The sequence below is a fragment of the Heterodontus francisci genome, chromosome 8 (assembly GCF_036365525.1).
Source record: "Heterodontus francisci isolate sHetFra1 chromosome 8, sHetFra1.hap1, whole genome shotgun sequence".
Lineage (NCBI taxonomy): Eukaryota > Metazoa > Chordata > Chondrichthyes > Heterodontiformes > Heterodontidae > Heterodontus > Heterodontus francisci.
This window is the reverse complement of record NC_090378.1, coordinates 95653905-95674379: the sequence shown is the minus strand read 5'-3', so window position 1 is coordinate 95674379 and position 20475 is coordinate 95653905. Positions and strand designations below refer to the sequence as shown.

The following is a 20475-nucleotide window of genomic DNA, read 5'->3' as shown; positions in this document are numbered from 1 at the left end:
TTACAGAGGTGGAGGTAGGCAGTCTTTGTGACAGAGAGCATACGGAGTCAGAAGCTCAGCTCAGGATCAAACAGGGTGCCAAGGATGTGAGCAGTACGGTTCAGCCTGAGACAATGACAAAGGAGGGGGGTGGAATCAGGAGTGAGGGAAGAGAGTTTGGGATGTGGATCAAAGAGTATAGCTTTGTTCTTCCCAATGTTTAATTGGTGGAAATTGCAGCTCATTCAGGTTGCATGAGGGAAAAGCAGTCTGACAATAGAAGCGAAGGTGAGGGAGAACTAGGTGGCGTCCATGTATATGTGAAACCTCATTTTGTCATCATTCTCTCTTAATTGTCCAGAATTTACCTGAATGGACTGGAAGTTGGTGTAATACTTCGTACGCTGATTGGTGGTGTACCTGGTTTTACATCTACACTACATCCATAAGGTTTTAGATCCATCTCAGCCATCTGAAATAAGCAAATATTACACTATGACTCACAAATCCCAACCACAACTATTGCAAGCTTAATATTTATTAAATGCTTTCAAAACTAATGTTAAGAAAACTCAGACATTTACAAATTAAGTCTGTTTTGCTCCATCAAGTTTGACAAAAAAACAAGTTCAATTAATTTGATCAACTCCTTTCATATCTCTACCTTGCCTGCTGCAGGAATCATGCCAGCCTGTGCTCCTGTTGCAATTAGACCCCTAAAGGTTTGGTTGATTTGTGTTGGCCTACTCAGATTATGAGGCTGGGCCTGTGCTGGAGTGTGTAGAGGTTGTAGGGACTGGGGCAAAGCAATCAAGGGTTGTCCTGCAGATCCAAAGTTGGGTAAGGAAAGCTGTGAACCTGGAAGAGGTAAAGTCACCTGGGGGAAAAAAAAAGTTAGCACTGGAAATAACAGGTCTTCAATTTCTTTGAAACTCCCAAAGATCATTACACCAATTTACTGCTTCATTTGAACAATGGAAATAGCGAAGCGAGCAACATTCCTTTAGCTCAGACACTTCCCCACAGGAAGGTTGGAAATTCAGAGGACCTGTTTGGTGGCTCCACCAGTGCAACCCCTCAATCAAATATAGAACATGATGGACAAAGGCTAGGGAGTTGGTCTCCAACCAATCCTCTCAGCTAAGGGAGGTGCACAGGGCCAGAGATGCGAGGCAAATACATTACTGGAAAAATGAAGGAAGAATAGGATTAGTATAAACGGGTGGTTGATGGTCGGCACAGACTCGGTGGGCCGAAGGGCCTGTTTCAGTGCTGTATCTCTAAACTAGTCAAACAGTTAATTACCAGAATATATGGCAAGTGCATAAAATATTGAAGAGGATGCACTCAACTTTTAACACAAATTTTAAACATAGCATCCTTTTAAAATATTCTGATCTGTCAGACATAAAGACACCTGAAACATTTTACCTGTTGAAGAGCAGTGGGTGACTGAGCTGTGCTGTAGTAGTTACTTTGGCCAGGTTGTTGAACCTGTCCTGTGTAGAGGTTGGATGGCTGAGTAAGACCTGGTCTCGCCTATGCAGAAATGTCATTCAAGTTAATGTTAAGTACATTGTAAGAAGGAATAACTACTTTAAATGGTACATATTTTAAGATTAATAGTTAAAAGGGAACTCTACTCTATTTAAAAACTGGGAAGGTTCTGATAGGCTACTCACCACCACAATCCTGTGTCCCGGAGAAATTCAGCTTGTATGACTATGCAAATTAAGCAACATTTGTGACTCAACAGTAGCCAGGTTTACCAGTAAACGGAGGTGAAAAGCTTTGCAAAAAAAATGAATTGCAGAAAAAAGCATTCTTTCTGGGAAAGCTGGTCATATTGAGCTACAAGAACCAAAGAAATATAATTTTGCTGGTCATAAAAAGCAGCATTGTTACAAGCTGAATAACTCAAAAATAAAGAAGCATGTACGAGGAGAAGCAGGATAAGTGCCTGTATTGGTGAATAACGTATTGGAATGTGTAATTTTTGAGTAGAGTAGAGTCATAAGTGTGCAAAAAGGGCGGCATTCCTGCCCCCGGACATTATATTCAGCCTAATTTACTTCATTATTCTTTATCATCATACAGGATTAAAACAAAAGACACAAAACTCAAATTACATGATTTTAAAAAGTTTTCTGATTAAACTAATTACCAGCAATGCAGAAAATGTACACGTTGTTTTCTTTTTAAAATATTTCTTTAGAGGAAGTACTTACTTTCCTATGAAAATGTTGAAAGGTATGGTAGCATATATTGTAGTTGCCTGCCTCGGCTTCTCCTGTTCTCAGACCCTGCACATGCCACTGATTAGAGTTCCCCTTTAAAAGCAGACCCATGCAACACTTTTGATCATAAATGCAGATGGAAAATGTTTCAATGCAAACAATATTGCCCTTATTAACTTAATATGGAAATTATTTGTACATACCTGTATCAGATGGGTATCAATAAGTTGAGAACCACCAAGACCTGATGCCTGATTTAATGAATGCTCATAAAGGATAGGAATGGGTTGCGCGTTGGAAGTCTGTTGAAATGCTAGACCAGATTGAGCCTTAGCCAGGTCTTGGGCTTGAACAGCTGAAAAGTTGTGTAAAGCTGTACCCGAGAGAACTACAGGGGATGGCTGAGAGAGGTTGTTTTGCATGAAGGCCTGTTGGGTCCTGTAGGATGAAGCAATGTAGGAGAAAGTCATCAATATTGCTGGAGAAATGCAAGAGAATATCTTTAATGGCATTTTCAAGTTATTTCCCAAATAATCTTCAGATTCAATGTGCTAAAAAAAAAAATTGAAATTTTTGGGAAGGAATCCAAGATCTGCAAAACAGGATATAAATCAAAAATATTGTGATTTTAATAAGTAAACCTCTTAAAGAAATCATTTTAAAAAATTAAGCACAGACCATATCTGGTATTAAATTATCCAGTCCAGAAAACTTAAACAGTAATAATGAGCTGTTATGCAAATTTAAATAGCAGCTTGACTATACAAATCAACAAAGAGGTTGATTCAAGTGTTGGAATCTGTATTCTGTCGGTTGATCAGTGGGAGCCATTAATGCTCTGAACACAGATATGTAACTGGATTGCACGAGGTGTCTGTCAGGATTTGTACCCATCAAGAGGAACTACTGCCCTTAATAACAAAGAGAAACAGATGGTTGACAGTGTAATTGCCACAATAGAATAGCAGCAGACAAAAAGGATAGGTAGCAGTTTACCTACAAGAAATGCTGGAAATACTCAGGTCTGGCAGCATCTGTGGAGAGAGAAGCAGAGTTAACGTTTCAGGTCAGGGACTCTGCTTCGCTCTCCACAGATGCTGCCAGACCTACTAAGTATTTCCAGCATTTCTTGTTTTCATTTCAGATTTCCAGCATCCGCAGTATTTTGCTTTTATTATACAGCAGTTTACCTAAATGGTTGCAAGGATGTGTTGAACATTTCCTGGGCCTGTGAAACAGAAGGGCCCCCTCCTAAGCTCAGCTGGGCCTGTGGTTGACCCGGAATTGGTGCATATATAGGTATTGAGATCTGTTGAACTGCAGTTGGCTAGAGCAAAAAATGTAGGAAAACAATAAGTTCAACAAACATCACATTCTCTTAACACAAAATTCTCTGCAAGGCAATTGAGGTTATACAAGAAGTAATCTTTAGCACAACTGTAATAAGTTAGGTTGTGTTGTCCGCAGTCATGACAGTCTGCCCCAACTACAGGAATATGGGTTTCAATAGTGACTATCCTTCTAGAAGAGGGGAGCGTTAAGTAGGGTCCCTGGCTCCAATATAATATGCCTAGCGATGGAAGATTAATGCAGCAGCCATCACTCAAGAGTGTACCTAAATGTTGTAGCCATTTTCTTGCACACTAGTTCATTTTAAAATGGTTCTTTGGGAAAACTAAATTGATCATGGAAAGAACCTTTCAATTCAGCTTGTCAAACAGAAATGCAACAGAATACAGGAGTCTTTAGGCACACAAGTAATCCAAATGTCAGTAATGGAGTTTCATGAACATGACATTACTTTGCATGCAATATTTCTCCCTTGAATGTCTTCCCTGAAAGGTTGTACCAGAATGAGAATTACAAATTAACTGGAAGCAAGCATAAACACTACCCCAGTGATTGACCCAGGAGGTGGTGGACCACTGGCAAATTGAGCATCATAAAGCAGCATTTTCCAAACCTCCCCATCCATTCACTTCAAGACTAGGTAAAGATCAAAGTAAAATGACCTCAAAGTACAAAGCTTTCAATAGCACTGAAGGAAAAAACTAAAACTGGAAATTCCTAGTTTACAAAGTTTCCTTTTGTAGTTTTTCTTTGGCAGTGAGGAAATTTAGTGTCCCACCCAAATTTAATATCCCAAACAGCCATATAAATGCTCAGATTCTGAAAGGAAGAGAAATGTCCTACTTGTGAAGGTCCTGTCTGGAAGCCTTGCTGCTGTGCCAGAGTTGGGGGAGCCAAGCGGGGATGCTGTGCATTGAACAAATGGCTGGTATCCATATAGAAGGTTGGGATCTGTCCTGCAGGCCCTATGAATCATATTGAAAAAGTTTTATTCTTTATACCTCCTGTCTTTAATCATAAAAAATTTCAATCATTGCTGTGCATTTTCAAAATAAGGACAAACTGAACTTGCCCTAAATAGCAGGAAGGATCAAAACACAATGTCTGGAGCAGTCAAGACAAGATACTAATGCTTAGTGAAAACAAGCATATTGCTCTAAACTGTAAATTTGGAGATGACCTAAAAATGAACCTTTGTATGTTGGCCCAAGAATGGTCACAACATGGGTATACTGAGCCGTAATTTTCCCAGGTAGCACCTTTCCTGTAGACTGTAACATAATATAAACTGCATTATCCAATTTTTTGTTGTGTTAAGTGTAACTAAACTGGTCTTCATAAAATAAGCAAATAACTGCAGATTGCCTTTTGTTTTATCGGTGTGTAAAGTAAAAGTTCTTTTCGGTGGAAGAACCTGAGGTGGTACATAAAACATTACCACGCAGCATTTGTAACAAGATAGATGAGTTGACAGCACAAATAGAAATGAAGAAGTATGACTTGATAGCTATTACAGAGATGTGGTTGCAGGCTGACCAAGACTGGAAACTCAATATTCAAGGGTATTCAACGTTCTGGAAAAATAGGCAAAAGGGAAAAGGAGGTGGGGTAGTTTTATTAATAAAGGAAGATATCAGTGCAGTGGTGAGTAGTGATATAGGTGCAATAGATCGTGATGTGGAATCAGTTTGGGTGGAACTAAGGAATAGCAAGGGGAAGAAGTTACGGGTGGGAGTCATCTATAGGCCCCTGAAGAGTTGCCTCACTGCAGGACAAAGTATAAATCGGGAAATAACGGAGGCGCTACAGTTGTCATGGGTGATTTTAATCTGCATATTGACTGGACAAATCAGATTGGCAGAGGTAACATGGAAGACGAATTTTTAGAGTGCATCACGGATTGTTACTTAGAGCAATACGTTGCAGAACCCACCCGTGAACAGGCTATTTTAGATCTAATAATGTGTCTTAAGGTAGGATTAATAAGAGATATCGTAGTTAAGGATCCTCTATGGGGTAGCGATCATACCATGGTAGAATTTCAAATTCAGTTTGAGGGCGAGCAACTCGGGTCTCAAACTAGTGTCCTCAACTTAAGGGCAATTACAGAGATATGAAGAAAGAGTTGTCTAAAGCAGGCTGGGAAAATGGACTAAGGGGAAGGTCAGTGGATGAGCAGTGGCAGACACTTAAGCAGATATTTCATAACACTCAGCAAAAATTTATTCCGGTCAAAAAGGACGACTCGATGAGAAGGATGAACCACCTGTGGTTAACAAAGGCAGTAAAGGAGAGTACCAATCAAAAACTAAGACATACAAAGCAGCGAAAACTAGTGGTAGGCCAGAGGATTGGGAATTTTTTTTTTTCAGGAACCAGCAGCGGATGACTAAAAAGCTAATAAAGAGGGAGAAAATTGATTATGAAAGTAAATTGGCAAGAAATATAAAAACAAACAGCAAGAGCTTCTACGGGTATATAAAAAGAGATAGCTAAAGTGAGCGTGGGACCCTTGGAGGATGCGACTAGGGAACTGAAAACCAACAGGGAAATGGCAGATAATTTAGACCAATATTTTGCATCGGTCTTCATGGTGGAGGACACTATAAGCATCCCACAGATATCAGATAATCAAGGAGCTAATGGGAGGAAAGATCTTGTAACAGTCTCTATCACGAGGGACAAAGTATTTGACAAACTAATAGGACTAAAGGCAGACAAGTCGCCAGGACTTGATCGAAACATTCCAGGACGCACTGGATTCCAGGAGGGACCCAGCGAATTGGAAAACCGCTAATGTGACGCCCCTGTTCAAGAAGGGAGGGAGACAAAAAGCAGGAAACTACAGGCCAGTCAGCCTAACATCAGTCATTGGGAAAATGCTGGAGTCCATTATTAAGGAAGAAATAGCAGGACATTTAGAAAAGCTTAATGCAATCAAACAGAGTCAACATGGTTTTGTGAAAGGGAAATCATGTTTGACAAATTTGCTAGAGTTCTTTGAAAATATAACAAGCAGAGTTGATAAAGGGGAACTGGTAGATGTAGTGTATTTGGATTTCCAGAAGGCATTCGATAAGTGCCACATAAAAGATTACTGTACAAGATAGGAGCTCACGGTCTTGGGCGTAATATATTAGCATGGATTGAGGATTGGTTAACTCACAGAAGACAGAGTGTCTGGATTAAGTGAAATAAACCAAAGTTATCAAGGCTTGATGGATTCAGATTAATTTGCTCAGGCCCAAGTTCATATATAACATGTACACACAACTAAAGGAACAAAACAATGCATTTTATAATAAAAACAACAAATGCTGGGAATAGCACGTCTGGCAGCATCTGTGGAGAGAGAAGCAGAGATAATGTTTCAGGTCAGTGACCCTTCTTCAGAACTAGGACTTCAGATCATGCATTTTATAAACTAGGAGACAATACCAGTATTCCCTAAATTGGTATTCCCAAAGAAAAGTAACTAAACATCAATAACATGAATTCTCAACAAACTACAAGAGCCTGTGGTTTCCTGGGGTAAGCTTTTAAGCAAACTCATGCATATTTGAAATTTCAATGTATGCTGCATTTTCCAGTGAAGTTCACAGATCATTAGTGCCTCCTGGCAGTATAAAACTGCTCTTCAACTGAAATACATGTGCCGTTAAAAAGAAACTTAATTGTACCAAGCAATCTTTAGCAGCTTTAAATTCTGACCAGATTTGTCATTGCATACCTGCTGCAGATTGAGAGACATACACCTGTGGACTTTGTTGTTGCGGGGGGATGAGTGATGTTACACAGCCTAGCTGCGAGAAATGACTTGCAGGGGCTATGTTACTGTTTTGCAGTTGCTGAGGTTTTACTTTACAAATATTAGGTGGATCGGAGGTGGTGGTTGCTTTTGTACTCAGCGAGGAGGTAGTATATGTTCCTGTTCCTGGTGAGAACAAAAAAATGACAATCTCTTAGTTTATACAATTGCAATTCAATCCATATAGATGCACATTTTAGCAATGCACCAAGGCTCCTTCGACAGCACCTTCCAAACCCGTGACCTCTACCAACTAGAAGGACAAGAGCAGAAATACATGGGAACACCACCACCTGCAAGTTCCCCTCCAAGTCACACACCATCCTGACTTGGAACTGTATCGCCGTTCCTTCACTGTCGCTGGGTCAAAATCCTGGAACTCCCTAACAGCACTGTGGGTATACCTACCCCAAATGGACTGCAGTGGTTCAAGGCAGCAGCTCACCACCACCTTCTCAAGGGCAATTAGGGATGGGCAATAAATGCTGGCCAGTGACACCCACATCCCATGAATGAATAAAAAAAAAAAAATCTACATTTATGCTGACTAATGTAAAGATCGGATGCAGTAGTGAAGACATCATGTAATATGCAAACCTGATCAGAAGTTTGTTTCATCCAGTTATACTGGCAACATAACTGGATTCTAGGCATTTTCAAAACAAAAACTGCTAATAATTACAATGCGAAAATATTTCTGGATTTACTAATTGAAAATGAATTACAAAAAAGAACAATGCATGAAAAATCCCTAATGTCAAACCTCAGCAGTTATTGGGCCTTTTTTTCAGGAGATGTAAATAATTGGACAATGTAACTGCCAGGGAATCATCAGTACAGAATAAAGCTGCTTTTGTATTGGATTTAGTTGACCGGTAGCATTGCCAACTCCCAACAAGTTAGTCTTGCAAAGCCACAAGCAACCTTAGAGTAAATGTATTGGATTTGCTCAGGTTAAATACTTAAATTCACTTTTCAGTTTTACAGATAAATCTTAATTCCAATAAAACTAAATCAATATAGGAAATGGGAATGATTAGCATATCACTAATCATAATAAAAAGCAGCCACGGAAACATTATATACAACAGAGCTGTTATTTTGCAGTTACCTGACAAGGATGTAGTAGGTGTGACTGAAGCTACTGGAATAGGAGGCATGGAAGCACTGGAGAAGGAACTGTAAGTGCTACTGCTACCTCCATTACCACTGCTGATTGGTGATGCTGTAGAGGTCACTGGAGAGCCTTTTTCTCCGACAGTTGGCGAATTCTCCCATGCCTTCCGAGCACATTCCATCTTAAAGAGAAGTGTTTATTTTTTGCCATGAGTTCAAAATCATTTTTCCTCTTATTTAGAAAGCTATAATTTAACTTCATAATCTCTAACATTTAGCACCCCAAATCATAATCATTGCTCAAATATAAAAAAATTAACAAAATGATTTACATTTGAAGTAAATTGAGGTATGATAAACAGGTATTGAGATGCAATACAACAGAATAGCATATCTTGTATACCAACTTGCAAAAAATGCAGTTTACTCTATATTCAAAACCTTGATCATAATTTCTTCCTGACTTTCAACCTCATTTCCTAAGTATTATAAAGTAACATGGAATAGCAGCTAGCTGCGAGTAAACCCTGGCAATACTAATCTGCACTTGGATAACCTACATCAAAAACACTTACATTCTCAAAAATATGTTAAAAGTGTAGCATCATAAATGTTGGATTATTGCATTCCATTAGATAGTACTGTTATTACATGTTCAAAAGCTCCAACCTTGTAAGTTAAATGACTGTAGTTTAACATTTTGAAAAGTAAAAGGCTTAAACATCCAAATATTTTCTCTCAAGATGCCCAAAAAAACTGAATTTGCTGTATTTTCTAAAATGTGACCTAGAAAGTCAAATTATATTTTAAAAAAAGTCATCACCTACCTGTTCAATAAGATCTTCCCATTCTCTTAATGTAACTCAATCTCCACAAAAATTGAACAGATCACCCCCATCCCCCCAGATCATGGACCACTGCTACTTAATTTTGCATTAGTGGAGGTGGCTTTGTACACAAGAGATCCAACCACTTCTCCACTTGGCCTGAGTCAATGCAAAGCACAACTTAGTCGGTACATTCCTACGGTAGCTCAGACTTTGCTTTGACTATAGAGACAAAATTTGCAAACAAGGCACAGAGGTTCAATGACATTTTGCCTTCTTTTAGGATTATCCAACATTCCAGTCATTCTTGGTTAGCACTCTGAAAGCCTAGAATTAGCTGAGCAAAAATAAAATGCTATGTCATGCAAGATGATGACACAACGACTGTTCACTGTTGGAAAGGCATGGTGGCAGGTTTTGCAGCCATTAAATCTAGTTACTGGTACTGAGCGGTGTCACAACCTGATTAAAGGATTTATTACAAAAAAGAGCATAAGGGCTGAGTGCCGACACAACCGAAAACAAAAGTGAAGATTCACAAAGTTTGTAGGCTGGTTTTTTCTCTAATTTTTTCTCCTCACAAAGGCAGTAGCTTCCTCACTAGTTTATGGTTCTGTGGCTAACAGTTGCCCTGCTAGTACCTTACGCACATGGTTATTAAACAGCAAGCACCAGCAGGCTAACTGGCAGTGGAGCACATCACAGTGCAGCCCAATCGTGTCCACACCCAGTAACCGCTTGTACTTACAGTATGTCACTATATAGTAAGGACGACTCTGGTTGACTATATCCTTCCAGAAACCAGAGGAATTGTAGCCAAATGTAGTGCCTTTTTACTTGCTTGGATGTGATCAAAGGATTACAAAGAAAAGTATAAAGCTGCAAATACTAAATTGCTAACTGCATTATTGAAGAAAAATGCTGAACTGACTCAGTGAATGAGTAAAGCTTCAAAACTTTTTCCTGGTACATAACAGGATGGATATCAAAAGGAAATGAAATGTTCACATTGAGAATGCATTAATTACAGCACCAGCTAGGTAAGATTAAGTGCAGCTATGAAAATATAAAAGGTCATGCTTCCCTTTTGAGTGATGGCTTATTCATTTATATGTGGAGGTCAAGCAAAGAGGAAGGATGTACATAAATGATTATGTTTCATTCTTCAGACTGCAGGTTTCTCAACAGTACCAAATGAGTGCAGGCACACAAATTAGAGGCTTGCAACAAAGATGAACCATTGCTAAAGTTTTATGATGCATCATATTAATTTTATCCTATCTTCTGGCCCATCATGTGGCTCGCTTATCGCCGTCTTACCTCCATTTGTCATGCTCTTCCATTTTGTACAGTATGCAACACCCAGCATCAAGAGAGCGCATAATAACCTAGTGCTAAGGGAATTGGATCAGCAATCCAAAACTTGTGAGCTCAAATCCCAGCATGACAATTTGTGAAAATGAACTCAGTAAATTTGGTTATTTGTAGGCTGACACCAAGAAAGTGACTATAAGTGATCATAAAAGTTGCCAAATTGTTGTATAAATCCAATTTGTTTACTAATCACTTTCAGGGAAAGGACAGTTATCTCTATCCTGTCTGACCTACACATGACTCCACTCCAATCCAGTCCCCTAAGGCATCTAGGGATGGGCAATAAAAGTGTCACCAGTACCTCAAGAACAAATAAGTGAAAGGCTTTTCAGTCAAGGAGAAAAGCACAGGATTGAATCAGGATCAGCAATTCTTCCCTTTGTTCTAATGCCCTCGAAAAACAGGCCTTTTAAAAGTAGTGCGAATTAGTGGATATGCAAGGCTACAGAATAAATTAGATTGAGAACAGATTCATAACAAAACACTACTTTTCTGCGTAACTGCGACAGTGGTCCTTCTAGTTTCTATCTGGGCTTATCTTGTCAACAAGATTCATCTCCGGACTCTCTAACCCTATTCCTACTAAACTGTCGACCCAACTTCCCTTCCTGGCTCAATGCTTGCTGGCATTGTTGATGACTTCCTCTCAAATACTGTTCCCCTCCCTTTCAAAAACAGTCATTACCACGCCCCCCTCTAAAATGGATCCTCTGCCCTTGCAAACTATAGCTCCCATCTTTGGTCTCCTTTTACTCTTCAAAATACTTCCCCTCACATCCCAAATCCATGCCTTTCTCAGAACTTTGTCTAAATCTCTTCAATCAGGTTTCTGCCTCAGCACCCAAACAACATAACTAAAGTCCCAAATGACTTCCTCTGACACTCTTCCAATGAACTATTTCTTTTCATTCTCTTCAATCTCTCTACAGCCTTTGACATGATCAACTACTGTGCTTATTGAACGCCTCACCATTGTCCAGGTCAGTAGGACTGCCCTTCTACTCTAAGCTATCCAACTACAGCTAGAACATGTTCCGCAATGATTTCTCTTCCCACCTGCATAATATTGCTTTTGGAGTTCCCCAAAGATCTATCCTTGCTTCCTCCCTATTACTCACCTGCAAACATTGTGTCAGCTTCCACATGTCTGCTGATGACACCCAGGTCTATATCTGCACCATTTCTCTCAACTGCTTCACTGCCTCTATGTTGCCAGATTGCTTGTCTGACATATTGTCTCAGATGAGCTGCAATTTCCTGCAGTGGAACAAGATGACTGAAGCATCACCTCCAGTCTCCTGCACAAACTCAGCACCCATACACCAATCCAAAGTGTTTGCAATCATGCCATTCTAATTGATACAAAGCTGAATTTCTGATGCCATATCCTCTCCATCACAAAGATTGCCTATTTGCACTTCTGTAATGACGCTCACCTCCAACCCTGCTTCAGCCCAAATACTGCAGAAACATTCATCCATGTCTGTCTGCTCCACAGTCAACTGCTCCAATGTTCTCCTGGCTTGCTTACCATTTGAACCCTCCCAAACTTCAAGTCAACTACAACTCCACTGCCTGTATCTTATCCCACACCAAGTCTTACTCACTCATCACCTATGTTCTCGCTGACCTACATTGAAGTGTTGGGGGACTGGGAGCCAAATTTAAAATTCTCAGCCTTAAGCTTAAATCCGATAATGGCTTTATCCCTCCCTATCTCTGTACCCTCCTCCAGCCCTAAACTCTGCCCCGAATTCTCCATTCCTCCAACTGTCACCTTGGTGTGGAATCGGTGAAAAATGTAAATGTGAAGAATTCCATTGTACCAACAATCCTGGAATATTATAGAACTACTATATCAGTATTAGCACCATTGCTTTTCTTGCTATATATAAATGACATGTACTTGGGTATAGGAAGTACAATTTTGAACATAGCAAATAGCTAGAAGGATAGTAGCAGACTTCAAGAGGGCAGACTGGTGAAATGGGCAGACACATGGCAGATGGGATTTGATGTGGGTAAGTATGAAGTGATGCACTTTGGGAGGAACATGGAAAGGCAGTATAATCTAAATGGTACTATTTTGAAGGATCTGGCGGTACATGTTCACAAATCTTTGAAGGTCTATTTTAATTGTATGACTGGGGAAGCAGTTATAGTTCGATGTTGAGGTTAACAATCCATTCAACAGCTTCAGCTGATGCAGTGCGAATGGTTGTGATACCACCAGGAAAGAATCTCTCAGGGCAAGAGTTCAATATGTGAACGATGGTCTGACTTAGGTTGCCGCAGTCACAATTTGAGCTGGTCCTCATGTTCCACTTGTGGGGCAAGTGGACACATCTTCCATGGCCTGTCCTCAAGCAGTTGAGGATTGTCCAGATTTTCCGTGTGAGGTTCAAACTTGGGACTTCACCACTCAGTTCAGCCTTGGAGAGGGTACTGAGAATGTTTACCAGAATGGTAGTAGGGATGAAAGATTAAAGAAGTTGGGATTATTCTCTTTAGAGCAGAGAAGTTTAAGAGATTAAAGATTAATGACCCAAGAAATATTCAAAATTATGAAAGCTTTTGATAGAACCAGCAGGGAGAAACTGTTCCCTCTGGTAAGTGGGTTGGTAACTGGAGGTCACAGATTTAGAACTGTTAGCAAAAGAGCTAGAGAGGAAGTGAGAATTTTTTCCCCTCCCAGAGTGTTAAAATCTGGAATGGTCAACCTGAAAGCATGGTGTAATCAGATTCCACTGGAGCTTTCAAAATGCAAATGGACATGTATTTGAAGAGAACTAATCTGCAGGGTTATGGGGAAGAAGCAGAGGTGTGACACGAAATTGAGCAGCTCTTTCAAAGAGCTCACACAGTTTGACAGGCTGAATGGGCCCTCATCCGTGCTGTAAGATTCCATGATTCTACTTTAAGCACAAGCTGTTTTTCAACATGTCAAATCACTGTGTAGCAATAAACAGCAATGAGAATACTCCTCTACAAAGCTGGGGCATGTCAATTATAATGTTATCTTACTAAACCTGTTGCACATTAATCAGATCACATCTTGATCTATTTTCTATTTATCTGCTATAATTTTTTTCAATATATTCTATTCTTATTAATTTCACCTATTGCAATTAGTGAAAAAGGACAGTAATAAGTCAATTTTATGTTTATACTCTTTTCCTCTTTACATTTCACTTTTTTTCATAATTTGCTCCCATCGATCATATAGAAATTTTGTAGGATCCCAAAGTCAATTTCCAGCTTGGAATCAGGAGAATCAATTCTCCCCAAATGCTAGGGCAGTGATAACGAGCCACTAATATTATCTGGAATTGAGAAAAATAATTCATCTAGGACAGAACAAATATTGCAGCCCAATAGAGGTGCTCAACAAGTAGTGCACCTTATGAGGCAATTGTTGACAATACAGAAGCAAACTTACAAAGGACTTCATAGATGATTGTACAACACATGCAAGAGCAGTTTAAATTGAAATAGCAGCTTGGAGTACTCCAATGAAGGTACACAAAGTATCTTTGCTTTGGATAAATTGCAGGTGCCATGTGTATATTTTTGTTCTTCAGCCATAAAGTGTACACCAGCTAAGTAGAAATATTAAGGAATAACCACTATTACAGATTATGACAAGTTTAATGGACATGGGATATTTAGGTAGAGAGTTGATGGAAGGTAAAATGTAGGGTAAAACGATGTACAAAATGCATAACACCCAGCTCTCTCCCTGCACATCAAAATACCCCTAGAGGGATCAAGTACATACCTTGAGGGTGAAGTCGACAGTGGCGGGAGAGACTGGTGTCAGGCTGGAGCTCTGTTGTAGAGTCTCCCTCCTGGGGATGGGAAGGGTGTGGGGCAGGGGCACCTGAAATGCAGGCAACACACATCACACTCTCACTAGAACTAGAAAAACTACAGTATCCAAAAATGTTTAGAAAAATCCCAAACTAATAATTACATTTAACATATTACTACAAGCATTATCCTTTTCCCCATTTACACAAGAGGATAGTGGTGGCACTAAACAAAGCAGGTTTCAGGATTAATTTCTAATAACTCAAAATCCTGGAGAACTTTATGTACACTAAGTTTCTGAAAAGTGCTTAGGGAGCAGGAAGATTTAAATTGCATTTAGGCTGCTTTAGTTCAAGATAAGCAAAACTTCAAAATAAGTCAATATTTCAAGTTTAAAACTATGGCAAATACAAACAGCCATTACTAGAGTGTATAAACATTTGTCATTCCCACATTAAAAGTTATACGGCCATCATATACTTAACCTGATGAGATTACCCAAATGACGGTTTCAGCCTAAAGCCCATTAATGACACAATGTTCATCAGATCATAAATGTTTGTGAAGTGGAAATGTAAATCAAAATGCACAAGAAAATAAAAATGTACTCTATGTTGGCTTACGTACATTGTTGACCAGGGAATCCTCTATTTTGCTACTGCCAGTTGACACAGAATCTGACAGTGATGAGGAAGGCGCGGTGTAATCAGTCATGGATTCCTAAAATTTAGAATTTGCACATATTCAGAACTTCAAAAAAATTCAAGTGAACATGCTGTACATTCAATATCACAAGTGAATTCACAAAACACACCAATTGCCTTTGTACTATTAAAAGCTAGACATTCTCAAATTGGGATGGCAGTGGGTATGCTACAATCAGAATCCCTGGGTAAAGTGGGTAACAGACGTTTTATGCCAATTGTCACCTAGTGACCTGGCAACAAGTGAGCACATATGAATTGCAGCCGAGGACAGATATAGGGTCCATTCAACAAACACTTGCTATCTTAAACTCTCAAATGTAAAACTGAACCGAAAGTCTAATGGTGCATGTGGAAATATACCCCAGAATGAGATCATTCCAAATTTTACATTTATGAGTATAAGGAAGTCATTGAGAAAATGAAAATAAATTAATAGCACTCAGTAATCAATTTAACCAATAATTTAAAACTACAGTAAATATTGTAAACTACAAGTTTTGGGCAAGTTTTCATGCAGTGCATTACGTGGCACTAATTACAGGCTTCAATCTCTATTTATGTAACATTTAAAAAAGACAAAACCATTGTGAGCAGTTGCACTTTATTAATACTGAGTTTTCACAGCACAGTTAATTTAAATGTATAATGATTTTCCTCAATTCTGCATAGATGGGTATGCCTCAAATTAATTATAACATTTCATCTTGACATTACTGGACTGTATTGGAGAATTTGGACAAATGACATGCACACTGAAAATATAAAGAAAGTGATGTTAATTGCTCATCTAAATTAATTAGTTTAACAAATTAGCATGTTAGTGAGAAGGGCAACCATTAACCTGACACATACCATGTGCATGCATTTCTGTATGTCTAGAAAAGCTCATGATTCCACATAATTAGTAGATAAATATCTTCAGAAATGAATAGGAGAAAACTGGTTTAGAAATGTTAAATAACTGACAGCCTGCCTTCAGCCTATAACGTCAGGTTCATTAATAAAGGTCATAAGGTCATATGAACTAGGAGCAGGAGTAGGCAATTCAGCCCCTCAAACCTGCTCCGCCATTTAATACGATCATGGCTGATAACATCTTGGCCTCAACTCCACTTTCCTGCCCGTTTTCTATAACGCTTCAACCCTTTACTAATTAAAAATCTGTCTATCTCCTCCTTAAATATACTCAAAGTCCCAGCATCCACTGCACTCTGGGGTAGTGAATTCCACAGACTCAACCCTTTGAGAGAAGTCATTTCTCCTCATCTCTGTTTTAAATCTGCTATCCCTTATCCTAAAACTAGATTGCCCCACAAGAGGAAACATCCTCTCTACGTCTACTTTGTCAATTCCCTTAATCATCTTATATACCTCAAATAGATCTCCTCTCATTCTTCTAAACTCCGGACAGTAAAGGCCTAAACTGCTCAATCTCTCCTCATAAGACAAACCCTTCATCCCTGGAATCAATCTAGTGAACCTCCTCTTAACTGCCACCAATGCAACTACATCGCTCAAGGGGACCAAAACGGTACGCAACACTCCAGGTGCGGTCTCACTAATGCCTTGTACAGTTACAGCAACACTTCACTACTTTTATACTCTATTCCTTGAGCAATAAATGCCAAAATTCCATTTGCCTTCCTTATTACCTGCTGTACCTGCATACTGGCTTTCTGCCATTCATGCACGAGGACACCCAGATCCCTCTGCACCAAAGTGTTCTGAAGTTTCTCTCCATTTAGATAACTATTTGCCTTCCTATTCTTCCCACCAAAGTGGATAACCTCACACTTATCCACGTTAAACTCCAACTGCCAAATTTTGGCCCATTCACCTAACCTATCCATATCCATTTGTAAATTTCTTATTTCTTTATTGCAACTTACTATCCCACCTATTTCAGTGTCATCTGCAAATTTGGCTATAGTACTTTCTATCCCTGCATCCAAGTCATTTATACAGATTGTAAATAGTTGGGGCCCAAGGACCAAACCCTGTGGCACCCCACTAGTTACATCTTGCCAACCAGAAAAAGACCCATTTATCCCGACTCTGTTTTCTGTTGGTTAGCCAATCCTCTGTCCAAGGTAATAAATTGCCCCTAATCCCATGTGATCTTACCTTGTGTATTAGCCTTTTGTGCGGCACCTTATCAAATGCATTCTGGAAGTCCAGATATACTACTATACTACGTCAGTGGTAGGGACACTATTAGAGAGGATTATTTGGGACAGGATTCACTCCCATCTGGAAACAAACAAACTTATTAGCGAGGGGCAGCATGGTTTTGTGAAGGGGAGGTCGTGTCTTACTAATTTGATTGAGTTTTTTGAGGAAGTGACGAAGATGATTGATGAAGGAAGGGCAGTGGATGTTATCTATATGGACTTTAGCAAAGCCTTTGACAAGGTCCCGCATGGCAGACTGGTACAAAAGGTGAAGTCACACGGGATCAGAGGTGAGCTGGCAAGATGGATACAGAACTGGCTCGGTCATAGAAGACAGACGGTATCAGTGGATGGGTGTTTTTCTGAATGGAGGGATGTGACTAGTGGTGTTCCGCAGGGATCAGTGCTGGGATCTTTGCTGTTTGTAGTATATATAAATGATTTGGAGGAAAATGTAGCTGGTCTGATTAGTAAGTTTGCAGACGACACAAAGGTTGGTGGAGTTGCGGATAATGATGAGGATTGTCAGAGGATACAGCAGGATATAGATCGGTTGGAGACTTGGGCGGAGAATTGGCAGATGGAGTTTAATCCGGACAAATGTGAGGTAATGCATTTTGGAAGGTCTAATGCAGGTGGGAGGTACACAGTAAATGGCAGAACCCTTAAGAGTACTGACAGGCAGAGAGATCTGGGCGTACAGGTCCACAGGTCACAAAGTGGCAACACAGGTGGATAAGGTAGTCAAGAAGGCATACGGCATGCTTGCCTTTATCAGTCGGGGCACAGAGTATAAAAATTGGCAAGTCATGTTGCAGCTGTACAGAACCTTAGTTAGGCCACACTTAGAATATTGCGTGCAATTCTGGTCGCCACACTACCAGAAGGACGTGGAGGCTTTGGAGAGGGTACAGAAGAGGTTTACCAGGATGTTGCCTGGTCTGGAGGGCATTAGCTATGAGGAGAGGTTGGAAAAACACGGATTGTTTTCACTGGAACGACGGAGGTGGAGGGGGCGACATGATAGAGGTTTACAAAGTTATGAGCGGCATGGACAGAGTGGATAGTCAGAAGCTTTTTCCCAGGGTGGAAGAGTCAGTTACGAGGGGACATAGGTTTAAGGTGAGAGGGGCAAAGTTTAGAGGGGATGTGCGAGGCAAGTTTTTTTTACACAGAGGGTGGTGAGTGCCTGGAACTTGCTGCCAGGGGAGGTGGTGGAAGCAGATATGATAGCGACGTTTAAGAGACATCTTGACAAATACATGAATAGGAAGGGAATAGAGGGATATGGGCCCCGGAAGTGCAGAAGGTGTTAGTTTAGGCAGGCATCAAGATCAGCGCAGGTTTGGAGGGCCGAATGGCCTGTTCCTGTGCTGTACTGTTCTTTGCCCATCTGCAGGATCCCCATTATCCACTTTGCTTGTTACAACTTCGAAGAACTCTAGCAAATTAGTCAAACACGATTTACCCTTCATAAAACCATGCTGACTCTGATGGATTGCGTTTTGACTTTCTAAATGTCCTGTTATTACTTCCTTAATAACGGATTCTAACAATTTCCCAACGACAGATGTTAAATTAACTGGTCTGTAGTTTCCTACTTCCTGCCTCCCTCCCTTTTTAATAAGGGCCTTGTGTTAGCTTTTTTCCAATCCACTGGAACCTTTCCACATCCAGGGAATTTTGGAATATTATAACCAATGGATCCACTATCTCCGCTGCCACTTCCTTTAAAACCCTAGGATGTAGGCCATCAGGCCCTGGGGTCTTGTCTGCCTTCAATCCCAATAGTTTGCTCAGTACATTTTCCCTAGTGATGATGATTTTTCTAAGTTCCTCTCTTTCTATAACCTCTGCATTACCTGTTACTATTGGGATGGTACTAGTGTCCTCCACCATGAAAACTGAGGCAAAATACTGATTTAGTGTCTCCGCCATTTCTATGTTCCCCTCTAATAACGCCCCAGTCTCATCCTCCAAAGAACCAACATTCACTTTAGCTACTCTCTTACCTTTTATATACATATAGAACCTTTTGCTTTCCGTTTTTATATTTTGCGCTAATTTTCTTTTATAATTTACCGTTGCTCTTTTTATTACTTTTTTAGTAACCCTTTGTTGATCTTTAAAAGTTTCCCAATCTTCCAGCCTGCCACTGACCTTTGCAATATGGTATGCCTTAGTTTTTGTCTTTATGTTATCCTTAACTCCCTTGCTTAGCCATGGATGTTTCTTCCCCCTCTTAGAATCTTTCTTCCTCTCTGGAATATATTTTAGTTGGGAGGAATCGAGTGTCACCTTGAATATCTGCCACTGTTCATCAACTGTCCTACCTTTTAATCTTCCTGCCCAGTCCACTAGGGCCAAATCTGTCCTCATGTCTATGTAATTACCTTTGTTTAACTCCAGAACACTCGTGTGGGACTCCAGCTTCTCGCCTTCAAATTGAATTTGAAATTCTAGCATGCTATGATCACTCTTCCCCAGAGGATCCTTAACTGAGATTAATTAATCCCACCTCATTGCACAATACCAAATTTAGAATAGCCTGCTCCTTGGTTGGTTCCACAACATATTGCTCCAAAAAACAATATCTAATACCTTCAATGAATGCTCTCTCAACGCTACTCTTGCCAGTTTGATTAATCCAGTCTATATGCATATTAAAATCACCCATGATTATTGCAGTACCTTTCTTACTGTAAGTATTGCTGCAGAATAGTAGTAGTATTTTGGCACATATGGATACCAGTTGTGATTTGAGTAAATCAAAGTAATGCACATTACAAATGATCAAATCATCACCAGCAATTTTTATTACCTTTGAATTTTCTTCAAATTCTGATGTTGGCACAGAGATCACAGTCTTCACCTCAGTACTCAGTTCAGTTACCACCTTAGGCTCCTGTGTTACTACAGGTTCTGGGCTGCTGACAATAGCAGCTGGAGGCTCGTCTTTTCCTTCTGTTTCAGTCTGCTGTACGTCTTTGGCCTTCCTGTTTTTCATTGATCGCTCCTTACCAATGGGACCAGGTTTATGTTCTTTGTTCTCCACTGGGCTCAAGTCTGGAAGCTTGGAATAAGATACAGAATCAG

The 20475-nt window shown here is 39.9% G+C and overlaps 1 protein-coding gene across 6 annotated transcripts in view; it reads right to left on the bottom strand.

Annotated features, from left to right (window-relative positions):
- The window catches only part of prrc2c (proline-rich coiled-coil 2C), a 110455-nt gene that overhangs the window by 21071 nt on the left and 68909 nt on the right, over positions 1-20475 (bottom strand). For 5 of the 6 annotated variants that reach the window (XM_068037784.1, XM_068037779.1, XM_068037781.1 and 2 more), the window contains exons 22-33: positions 20201-20452; positions 15129-15221; positions 14470-14571; positions 8486-8672; positions 7297-7500; positions 4410-4531; positions 3407-3543; positions 2420-2654; positions 2208-2309; positions 1411-1518; positions 644-856; positions 348-451 (exon numbers count right to left, since the gene is read on the bottom strand). In XM_068037784.1, coding sequence (XP_067893885.1) covers positions 348-451; positions 644-856; positions 1411-1518; positions 2208-2309; positions 2420-2654; positions 3407-3543; positions 4410-4531; positions 7297-7500; positions 8486-8672; positions 14470-14571; positions 15129-15221; positions 20201-20452 — 1859 coding nt within the window. The remainder of the gene's footprint in view (positions 1-347; positions 452-643; positions 857-1410; positions 1519-2207; positions 2310-2419; positions 2655-3406; positions 3544-4409; positions 4532-7296; positions 7501-8485; positions 8673-14469; positions 14572-15128; positions 15222-20200; positions 20453-20475) is intronic. The other variant, XM_068037783.1, reaches the window with a different exon arrangement.